This window comes from Monodelphis domestica, chromosome 1 (genome assembly GCF_027887165.1).
Source record: "Monodelphis domestica isolate mMonDom1 chromosome 1, mMonDom1.pri, whole genome shotgun sequence".
Taxonomy (NCBI): domain Eukaryota; kingdom Metazoa; phylum Chordata; class Mammalia; order Didelphimorphia; family Didelphidae; genus Monodelphis; species Monodelphis domestica.
Window position 1 is genome coordinate 53099596 of NC_077227.1, and position 11694 is coordinate 53111289.

The following is an 11694-nucleotide window of genomic DNA, read 5'->3' on the forward strand; positions in this document are numbered from 1 at the left end:
ACTTTCCAAGGTTATCTCTTCAATGCTAAATCTGATTCTCTTTCTCAACCCCCACCCCCACCATCTTTTAGCTAAGCCATTTTTGAGGGCATTGATTGACCCCATTAAACACGCACCCTTTCCAGATGCTTCTGCCTTTTTGGCTTTCATTTTTCCCAAGGCATCTCCGTGGAGTAGTGGATGGAATGCTGGACTTCAAGTCAGGAAGTCTTGAGTTTGAATTCTGCCCTAGCAGTTATATATGTGTGTATATATAGATGGATGGCGAGAAGGAGAGAGAGACAGACAGAGAGAGGGTGAGGGAGGGAAGGAAAGAGAGTTATATATATATAACAAGTTGCTTAACCTTTATTTGTCTTTGGCTTCCTCATCCATAAAATAAAGATAGTAACATCAACCTCAAATGTGATAAGTAAAGTGCTTTGCAAACCTTAAAACACTGAGTTTTAGATACTCTTATTCCATAATACTGCTCTATTGAGTGTTCTCTTACTTCTCACCTTTTTTGTCCATTTGAATTAATATATTTAGTCAATTTAGAACATTATTCTTTGGTTACAATACTTACTTTATTTCCCTCCCTCCCCTCCACCCACCCTTCCCTCAGCCGACTCGCAATTTCATTGGGTATTACTTGTGCCCTTGATCTCACCTTTTTTTTTTTAACCCTTATCTGGAAGGAGCTAAGGAGACAGTAGGTCCTGAGTTCAAATCTGACCTCAGCCACTTCCTAGTATATGACCCTGGGCAAGTCATTTAATTGCTATTGCTTAGCCCTTACCACTCTTCTTCCTTGGAACCAATACACAGTATTGATTATAAGACAGAAGATAAATGTTTAAAAACGAACCTTATCTTCTGTCTTAGAATTGATACTAAAGAGGGCAGCTGAGTGGCTCAGTGAATTGAGAGCCAGGCCTAGAGACAGGAGGTCTTGGGTTCAAATTTGGATTCAGATGCTTCCCAGCTGTGTGACCCTGGGCAAGTCAGTTAACCCCCGTTGCCTACCCCTTCCCACTCTTCTACCTTAGAACCAATACCCAATATTGATTCTAGGACAGAAGGTAAGGGTTTATGGGGAAAAAAAGAATTGATACTAAATATCAGTTCCAAGGCAGAAGGCAAAGACTAGGCATTGGGGGTTAAGTGACTTGCTTAGGATCACACAGCTAGGATCATTTTTTTAAAAGTGTTTTATTTATTCTTTCCAAACAACAATAGCATCACTGTGTCTTCCAGCCAACCCTCAATAGAACCTGCCCTTGTAGCACGGTAGAGGCAAGTAAAATAGCCAGCACACTGACTCCTTCTAAGTCACCAGCTCTCTACCAAGAATATATTTCACTCAAAATGGAAGAGGAATAGATCGACATGGGAAGCAACAGTCTTCTTGCTCATTCAAAGACCTTTGCAAAAACCAAGGGAGCGCTTGTCCTGTGTCTCGTGAAAGAGATAACTATATAGGCTATCCACAGGCTGATGAATCATCCCTTGCACCTAGGAGAGAAAGTGACTATAATCATGCATGGAAAAGAGGTTTGGTCCATGTCAGGGTTAGGGTGAGAGTGGGAGGGTACGATGATATTCCACTTTTTCTGGTTTTAGAAATGTTGCACCTTTGGAACTGTTTACAGAAATGTATTGGTTTCTTGTTTTGAGAGCACTGCCATTTTGCAGTCTATTCTCCCTCCTATACCCGTAGAGTCCTTTCTTATAAGAATTTTTTTTTTAAATCGGCAAACAACAACAAAGCAGTCAAATCGGACAGTATCCCACATCCATCATCCTCTACCTCTGCAAAAAAGGGAGGGAGAGGTACATTCTCATGTCTCTTTTTTGGGGCCAAGCTTGATCACTAGTTATACAATGGTCAGTTTTTGTTTTTGAAACCCTTACTATCTGTCTTAATAACAACTCTAAGACAGAAGAACTGTAAGGGCTAGGCAATGGGGGTTAAGTGACTTGCTCAGAGTCACACAGCTAGGAAGTGTCTGAGGCCAAATTTGAACCCAGGTCCTTCTGATTCCAGGTCTAGTGCTCTATCCACTGTCACCTAGCTGCCCCTCGGTGTTTATTTTTGATGCATTGTAATTATTCAACTTGTCATATATATTTCTTTCCCAGTTTTGCTTTCTTTACTTTGCATCAATTCATAAAAATCTTCCCATTCCTCCCTATATTCTCCATAGTTGACATTTCTTATAGCACAGTAGTAGATCATCACATTCATCTACCACTGGTGACCCAGTTATTCTCTAAGTCAATGGGCACATGACTCTTTCTCCAGTTCTTTGCTACTACCATAAAATCTTCTAGGAATATTTTAGTTTGCATGGGATCTCTCTTCTATCCTTGACCTCATTGGATTACGTTTCTAGATCGTGAGATTTTTTTTTGAAATATAAAAAATATAATGTTGTTTCTGTTCATGGTGCAATAAAAATCATATTTGAGTTTAATTCCGTTTCAGATTCCAGACAATCCATGGCATTCATTCTGGTTTGGGACTCCCTTTGCTTTGGGTTTCCATAGAGAGAGGCCGTAGTTATTTTTAGCCCCTTAAAGGGGCTAAAAAGGGGCTATTGACTCAACATCTTTTTTCTGCTTGGTTCATGTGAATGTAAGCTGTCCAGCTGACCTCACTTTTTTCTCTCCTGCAGGACGTGGGTGTCCTCCACCTGATGGCAAGGTCAAAGATGTGGTCCAGCTAACTACACAAGGTTGAGTGCTGGACAGCTTGTTGGGAAGGGAAGGAGCTCCCAGAGCCCTTCCTTCCCTCTCCCCTAATCCATCCCCATGGAAAAAGGACATTTTTGGCCCCAAGATACTCGGGATCTTCTACACAGGCTGAGAATGAGGAGCAAATATGCTCTTTTCCTGTTGTTTGTGGTTATTGTTTTTGTCTTCATTGAGAAAGAAAACAAAATCATATCAAGGTAAGAAAGGAGGGGATCATTATTCCTTCTTTCTAGAAATTCCTTCATTGAACAAAAGTGCCTACTGTGTACAAAGCATCATACTACACCCTGGGGCATATGAAGACTTTGGATAAGACGTGATCCCTGTCCTCACAGAGCTTGGATCTAGAAGGGCAATGAGACAAAAGAATGTTGCAAAAATTCTTTCCACCCCATTTTACTCACTTGTCTGTCCACTCATCCATTCATCCATCCATCCATCATCCATCCATCCATCTGTAACTCTGTGCATCTATCCATATCACTCTCTCTCCATATCTCTCTCTCTACATCTATCTATCCCTCTTTCTTCCTCTTTCCCTCTCCTCCCTCTCTCCTCCTCACCCCTCTCCCCTTCCTATCATCCATCTCTCTGCCTTCCACCTCCCCCTTTTTTCTCCCCCTCCTTCCCTCTCTCTCCTCACCTCTCTCTTCCTCACTCCCTCTCTCTACTAGAGCTTTCAGTGAAACTAGAGGTTTCATTGGTATACGGAAATTCCAAGGAGAAAACGCCTACCAATGGAGATTGGCACCAGTTGCTAGAAGACCACTAATGGTCTCAGATGTTTGGGGCACTGAGAGATTCCATGGCTATGACTTATTTGTCTCACTTGTTACAAGGAAGGATTTGGGGGGGAGATGTGGAGAGGTAACTCAATAGGTAGCAATGTAGATTTCCTTAAAAATTAAGAAAAGGGCATTCAAAAATACATAGAAGGGAGCAATTTTGTTATTCAATCATTGTCAGTTATACCTGATTCTTTGTGGCCCCGTATGAGTTTTTCTTGGCAAAGTATTTTGCCATTTCCTTTTCCAACACACTTTACAGACAAGGAAATTGAGGCAAACAGGGTTTGGTGACTTTCCCAGGGTCACCCAGCAAGTATATATCTGAGGCTGAGTTTGAACTCAGGTCTTCTTGACTCCAGGACTATCATTCTATCCATTGAGTCTCACCTCACTCCCCAATAATAATAATAGCTAATAACTAAATTTATATAGCTCCTGCTATGTGCCAGGCATTGTGCTATAAGTGCTTTACAATTATTATATAATTTGGTCTTCACAACAACCCTATGAGGTAGGTGCTATAATTTTCTCCATTTTAATAATAACAACAATAATAACTAATATTTACATAGCATTTACTATGTCAGGCACTGTGCTAAGCACTTTACAAATATCTCATTTGATCCTCACAACAACCACATGAGATAGAAGTTATTATTACTCCCATTTTACATAGGAGTAAACTGAGGCCAAGAGAGGTAAAGTCATTTGCTCAGGGTCACACAACTAGTAAGTATCTGAGGCCACATTTGAATTGAAATCTTCCTGATTATAGGCCCTTTTCTCTGCAACTAATAGTTTTAGAGGCTTGCCCATTATATAGATGCAGAAACTGAGGGTCAGGAATGTAAGCTGATTTGCTCAGGATCATACAACTAATAATCATCCAAGTTGGGTTCTGAATTCAGGTTCCATTTCCTGTACCTCTCCATCAGACCAATGGTGCCAGACCCCTGCAGACAGCATTATTGACTTAGAAAATCACAAGCTAGCAATATCTGTCATAGATTGATTTTTAAATTTTTTATTTTTATTTCTATATCATTTTATTATATTTTAATATATTATATGAATATGCTATATATTTTTTTATCATTATTTCTATATTTTGCTTATTTATTTTGTTAAATATTTCCCAATTACAATTTAATCCCACACCCTCAGGAAGTTTTATATAACAATCATCCAGCAATTGCTATATAAATTTTGTTGTGGGTTATAACTTGAGAAGGAGAAGGGAGCCAGAGGAAAATGGGTGATGAAGACTCAAAGACAAGTTAAAAGTTACGGGGAGAGGCGCTAGCTCCTTATAATGTTTTCCCTTGAAGATTAATTAAAGGAAAACATGAGAAATAAGAAAACACGTGGAAGTAAGAATTCCGAGACAGAAAGCACTTGAGCGACAGTGGTGCTAGGAAAGATAAGGAGAGATAGGAGGAAGAACCCCGAGGATGCAGGAATCAAGAGAGAGATTAGTGCCCCCTCAGTATTATTGTGGATTGAGAGGTAATCAACGAATACGTAACATAGCAAGGTCTTAACATTGGTTGAATAGACAATGACAAGATCAGAGGAGGTGGAGATTCCCCTGACACGTACTTTTCAAAGGAATGCGGTTTGACCAGGTAAGAGCTAAGCCTTTGTGGCTTAGGCGCAGGAATTCTCCTGCCCTTTGGCCTGTAAGATCATTAACTGATCTGCCCAAGTATCTGATAAATGAATATATATAGTACAATATCAATACATCAACCATACTTCTCATACTGGCCCAGATGCCAACATGCCTGGTATGCTACATTTTGCTAACCCCGAGTGGCAGCAACTTTGACATCTCTCCATTAAGTAATGACACACAGACCTCTAGGATGGTAGAAAGAACCTTGATTTGGCTGAAAGACACCCCACACTCATCACATTGTTGAAGCTAACAAAAATCAGAAAATGACAAATGTTGGGAGGATTGTGGGAAAACAGATATATGGATGCGCCATTGGCAGAGCTGCAAATTGGCATAGCCCTTCTGGAAAGGAATTTGAAACTCCAGTAGGACCATGTTATTGGTCATATAAAATGAGGTCCTACGGTATGTTCAGAAGGTCCCTAGACTATGTACATCCTTTGACTCAGCAAAGAAATTATACAAAGAGGAAAAGTCCCTCTACGTACAAAAATATTTTAGCAATTATTTGTTTTTAACTCTTCTCTTGTCTTAGATTCAATACTGGGTGTTGGTTCCAAGGTAGAAGAGTGGTTAGAGCTAGGCGATAAGGATTAAGTGACTTGCCCAGGGTCACACAGCTAGGAAGGATCTAAGGTCAAATTTGAATCCAGGACCTCCTATCTCTCGCCTTGGCTCTCTATCCACTGAGCCACCAAACTGCCCTCAGCAGTTCTTTTTGTAGTGACAGAGAACTAGAAACTAAAAGCATGTCCCTTCCGTGAGGCACAGTTGAACAAATTATGGTATATGAACCCAATGAAACATTATTATGCTATAAGAAACAAAGAGATGGTTTCAGAGGAACCTCAGAAGACTTGTAGCAACCAATGAAGAATGTGTGAAAAGTGTTTTGTAATTGTGTTCATTTAATTCCAGCATTTGTCTTGGTAAATAGATTCCCAAGTATTTTATATTACCTAGACTACTAATTTTAAATGGAGTTTCTCTTTTTAACTCTTGCTGCTGAGTTTTGTTGGAAATACATAGAAATGCTGATGATTTATGCTAATGATAAAGATTGAAATGAGCATGGTCAGTGCAATTTATACTATGACATCAACATTGGGCAGAGAACAGCCCTGAAAGACTTTAAAACTCCGATGGATGTAACAACTCAAGGATCAATGGAGAATGCTCCCCACTTCCTTACAGAGAGATGATGATGAACTAACACAGAAAAGACAAACATTGGGGGAATGTCTTTTACTACATTATGATTATTTATTACAAGGGATTTCTTTTTCTTTCTCTTTTTCCAGTTGGTGAAGGGAGAGGTGGAAAGGAAGGGGGGGGGGCAGAAATTGCTTGATAATTGGGAAAAAATAAGTTTAATTAAAAAACAAAACAAAACACCGGAGCTCTAGTCTTGACTCTGTTACTAACTTAGTAACCGTATGAATTTGGACGAAATAACACCCAGTCCAGCCCTACCGTTCTCGGATTCTATTTCTCTGAGTCAGGGATTGAACTAGTGAGGAAAATTGCTCCAAGGAGTTTCCTGAAGGAAAGGGCTATGTGTTGGCATTTGGCTGCCTGGGTAGACGGCACTAACTCTGTCACTGATGTTCTGTTAAATAATATTAGATCATATTTGTAAAGTGCTTTGCAAATCTTTTTTCTTGCATTATTTTTTATTTTTAAAAGTTTATTTATTTAGTTGGTTTTTTTTAAAACCCTTACCTTCCATCTTGGAGTCAATACTGTGTATTGGCTCCAAGGCAGAAGAGCAGTAAGGGCTAGGCAGTGGGGGTCAAGTGACTCGTCCAGGGTCACACAGCTAGGAAGTGTCTGAGGTCAAATTTGAACCCAGGACCTCCCATCTCTAGGCCTGGCTCTCAATCCACTGAGCCACCCAGCTACCCCAAAAGTTTATTTATTTAAATAATTTAGACTATTTTTCCATGGTTCCATGATTCATGTTCTTTCCTTCCCCTTCTCCCATCCCCTTCCCATATCCAACGAGCAATTCTACTGGGTTTTACATGTGTTGTTGATCAACTTTGCAAATAACTGCAATAAAAATAAATGTGCAAAAAGCTTTTGCAAATGCACGGATGCTAGCTATTTGTTGTTGATGTTGTCATTCTTTTTCTCTGTGCTCCCAGGGTCTCCGACAAGCTAAAGCAAATCCCACAATCCCTACTGGATGCCAACAGCACCGACCCAGCCCTGATCCTATCAGAAAACGCGTCCCTCCTGTCCCTGAGCGAACTGGATTCTTCCTTCTCCCAGCTTCAACAACGGCTCCGGAACATCACGCTGCAGCTGGGCGGGGAGTCCGAGGAGCTGCCCCTGGGCCCGCGCCGGCACATCCTTCTGATGGCCACCACCAGGACGGGCTCCTCCTTCGTGGGGGAGTTCTTTAACCAACAAGGCAACATCTTCTACCTCTTTGAACCTCTGTGGCACATCGAGAGGACGGTGACTTTTGAACCCGGAGGGGCCAATGCGGCCGGCTCGGCGCTGGTCTACCGCGATGTGCTGAAGCAGCTGTTCCTCTGTGACCTCTACATCCTGGAGCACTTCATCACGCCGTTCCCCGAGGACCACTTGACTCAGTTCATGTTCCGCAGAGGGTCGAGCCGCTCGCTCTGCGAGGAGCCCGTCTGCACGCCCGTCGTCAAGAAGGTCTTCGAGAAGTACCATTGCAAGAACCGCCGCTGCGGACCCCTCAACCTAACCCTGGCCACGGACGCCTGCCGGCGCAAAGAGCACATGGCCCTCAAAGCCGTGCGCATCCGGCAGCTGGAGTTCCTGCGCCCCCTGGTGGAAGACCCCCGCCTGGACATGCGCATCATCCAGCTGGTCCGGGACCCCCGGGCTGTGCAGGCATCCCGCATGGTGGCCTTCTCCGGCAAGTACGAGAGCTGGAAGAAGTGGGTGGCGGAGGGAGAGGCCTCCCTGCGGGAGGATGAGGTCCAGAGGCTTCGGGGGAACTGCGAGAGCATCCGCCTCTCGGCTGAGCTGGGCCTGAGCCAGCCCTCCTGGCTCCGGGGGCGCTACATGCTGGTCCGCTACGAGGATGTGGCCCGGCTGCCTCTGCAGAAGGCCCGCGAGATGTACCGCTTTGCGGGGATCACCCTCACCCCGCAGGTGGAGGACTGGATCCGGAAGAACACCCAGGCCTCGAGGGACGGCAGCGGCATCTACTCTACCCAGAAGAACTCCTCGGAGCAGTTTGACAAATGGCGCCTCAGCATCCCCTTCAAGCTGGCCCAGGTGGTCCAGAGGGCCTGTGGCCCCGCCATGCAGCTCTTTGGCTACAAGCTGGCCCCGGACCCAGCCACCCTCATGAATCGCTCCATCAGTCTGCTGGAGGACCGGGGCATCTTCTGGGTGACGTAAATGGCCCAGGGGGACTGGATCCGGAGCCTCGACCTCTCCCTGCCCCGCCCCCACCACACAGAACCGCGGAGAAGTCGGAGCAATGACAGAGCCTCAGGAGGGTGGCGGGTGGGCACGTGGTGGCGAGGGTCACACTGTAAGAAGTTCAATGAGCCAGGCAGTCCTTCTTGCTAGAGTAGTAGGCCTTATCCCCTCCCACTCACCTCTTTCCTCTTCATCCTTTTGCCACCAAGATTTCCTAGAGCAGAAAGAGCCCAGGGCAGGCCCCCTACCCGCTTCTGGGACTCCCCAACCTCCATCTCCAAGGATGAATTCTCCCCTGGAGGCTCCGAGGCCAGACGGGGCCTGTCCAGGGCCTGTCCGTGTCCTGACTTCATTTTCATACACTGAGAACGTCCTCTGCCTCCAGCCTCCTCATCCCCGTCTTCATACAAGTGCCTGCCTCTCTCTACAGGGTCCTTCTGTGCTAAATACCCAGAGGCCTTTCCTCATTTTTATTACAGTTGTTGCGGAGGAAAGACCTAGCAGGAACACAGAGTCACAGCCTGGGTTACCAGATGCTGGCCTGGGATCAGACCATTAACTACCGAGCCTTGTTTTCAGGGAAAAACTCTGAGGGAGGCCCTTTTTTCTTCCTGGTTCTCACTACCTCCTCTAAGCCATAAGTTTCCTCACTTTTGTGGCAAATGGGCTGTGTTCAAGGGACTTTGGACAAACCCTCATCCAGCTTATTTATGACATCCCCTTCCTCTAAGGGCTCTATCCAAACTCATTTGGCTCCGGGAGAGCCTCTCTCTCCTTGATGGATGTCCAGACTTTCCTATGGAAGGCATGATCAAAGCTTGGCCTAAGGGGGACAGATAAAAGGCTCTGCTAGATGGATAAATCTTAAAACAAACAAGCAAAAACAACAAAACCCCAACAACATAGGATAGGGAGGGAAGGTACAAAGCACACTCAGGGGAGAAGGGGGAGCAGGACAGCCTAAAGCCTCTGTTTCTTTCTAGAAGACACTGGCTTTTTCCTTGCCCAAATTCAGACCACAAATTAGCCATCAAGGCGACAGTCTGGAAGCCCCATTCCTCCGTCACTCCCCTGAGGATTTGGGGGAGAAAAATTACTCAACTTGATTGAGAACCATTATTTAGGGGTTTTATGGTTTGGCTTCTTTATTTTCCCCTCAGCAAAGAGTATTGTTAGAGGTTGTTGGTAGAGAAGGCAGTTGGGGGAGACTTGAAGGAACTATTTGCTGGGGTTTCCCTTTTACCCAGGGAGCAGGAGCCATTGCTACAGGGGGTCCCCAGAAACAAAAGAGGCAGCTGGAGTTCATTTGAGTCTGTTCAGTCCTCCCTTCCTCCCATCACCAGTCCAGATTTTTAGACGACATCCATTATCCCTTTTTGCTTTTCTGAGGTCATAGGGTGTTTCCCCTCCTCCTTGGAGAGGTACCCTGGCCTCAAGATGCCATTTCCATGCACATGTCTTGCTTTTAAAGACAACATCCAGGACAAGCTCCCTCTGTCCCCTCCAGGGTCAGGGCCTAGAAATTAACACCAAAAATAGTTGTCTACGTGGTTAATTAACTCCACCAGCATTTATTAAAGTGCCTTTCAGTTGCTAAAGCTCTATACCAGGTCCTGGGCATCCAAACAAAAGTCAGTGCCTGCCCTCCTGGAGCTTACATTCTCATGGGCAATTCAGCCTATACAAGACATCTGGTCATCCCAGGCCAGCATGTTTGGCGAGAGAAGGGTGGCATTCTATTGTGGGACTGGTCATAGCTCAGGGGAACAGGGAAGAAACATCCCTAAAGGCAGTCAGGATGCAGAGCGTCCAGAAGAATGATGGAGTCATCCTTGTTTGTGGGCTATTTCAATTGGTGGGAGTCATGGTCACATCTGGATGTCTCTGATTCTTGATTTTGAATTCCATTTATGGGCAGTGCAAGAATTTGACTCAAACACCCTCCCCCAGTAGAGAGATCTTCAGTTTGAATAGACTGGACTGGGACACGGAGAACCCAGTAACGATATCTGGGAGCCTCTTCCCACCTTAGGATGTGGTGTTGTTGAAGACATCTCTGGCAGGTCCAGAAATGTTTTGTTATTATTGTTGTTTTTCTAATGAGGAGACTACTTCCCCCTCTCCCCTATCCCCATCCCTTCTTTACCTCCTGGTTCCCCAGAGTGGGAAGATACCAGCTCTAGCCAGTACCAGGCAACAGGCATCAAGGAGTGATGGGGGAGCCATCGCCTCTACTCCCAGTGTGGCCTTCTGGGAGCTCCCTGCTCCTCACATCTGCCTTCCCCCTCCTCCCACCAGAGATTTTTGGAGAACTCTATTAAGAATGAACTTGGGAGGGAAGGGTTTCCTATCTTTGGAATATTGTTCGCTGCAAATTGAATTAATTTATTTATTTTGTGAAGAGATGAAAAATAAAAAAAATAGTTTATTTGCAGGGAGTCTGTGTTATATGTATAAATACCTTAAAAAAAAAAACAAGACAAACTTTGACTCTCTCTCCCCCTCTCCCTTTCTCCCCCCCCACACACACCACTAGGTCCAAAATAAGTCCTTGATATTTGTTAGAAATATCACCCCAGTGATTATTTTTTAAACCTTTACTTTCTGCCCTAGTATCAATTCTAAATCAGAAGGACAAGGTCTAGGCAAATGGAGTTAAGTGACTTTCTCAGGATCACATAGCTAAGATGTGTCTAAGGCCAAATTTGAACCCAGGTTCCTGATTCCATGTCTTGCACTCTATCCATTGAACCAACTAGCTGTCCCTCCCCAGTGATCCTTCTGTTCAGTTAGTCAAAGTCAGAATTCTCAAGTCTTCTGCTGTTACCTCCCCTCAGGTCCTCACCTGTTTTCATTCCCATCTTTACGTTGATTATTATACCTGCTTATGAAACATGGGGCTTTTGGGTACTGACCATCCAGAAGCAAGGAATGCTTATATGCCCATGAATAAAGTTAAGATGAGACAGTGGGTATGCTCTAAGAATTCCCAGGTCCTAAAGGAGGTCAGGAGCCAACCATTGACTTTGTAGCCACAGGATACCAACGTGGAATCTTGGAAGAGGTGTACCTGGTGCT

General features: G+C 44.5%; 1 protein-coding gene across 5 annotated transcripts in view; it reads left to right on the top strand.

Annotated features, from left to right (window-relative positions):
- The window catches only part of CHST3 (carbohydrate sulfotransferase 3), a 57806-nt gene extending 46752 nt beyond the window's left edge, over positions 1 to 11054 (top strand). For all 5 annotated transcript variants that reach the window (XM_056799348.1, XM_007505641.3, XM_007505642.3 and 2 more), the window contains 2 exons: positions 2661 to 2936; positions 7353 to 11054. In XM_056799348.1, the coding sequence (XP_056655326.1) occupies positions 2797 to 2936; positions 7353 to 8592 (1380 nt within the window). In that variant the 5' untranslated portion in view covers positions 2661 to 2796 and the 3' untranslated portion in view covers positions 8593 to 11054. The remainder of the gene's footprint in view (positions 1 to 2660; positions 2937 to 7352) is intronic.
- Positions 11055 to 11694: the final 640 nt, after the last annotated feature.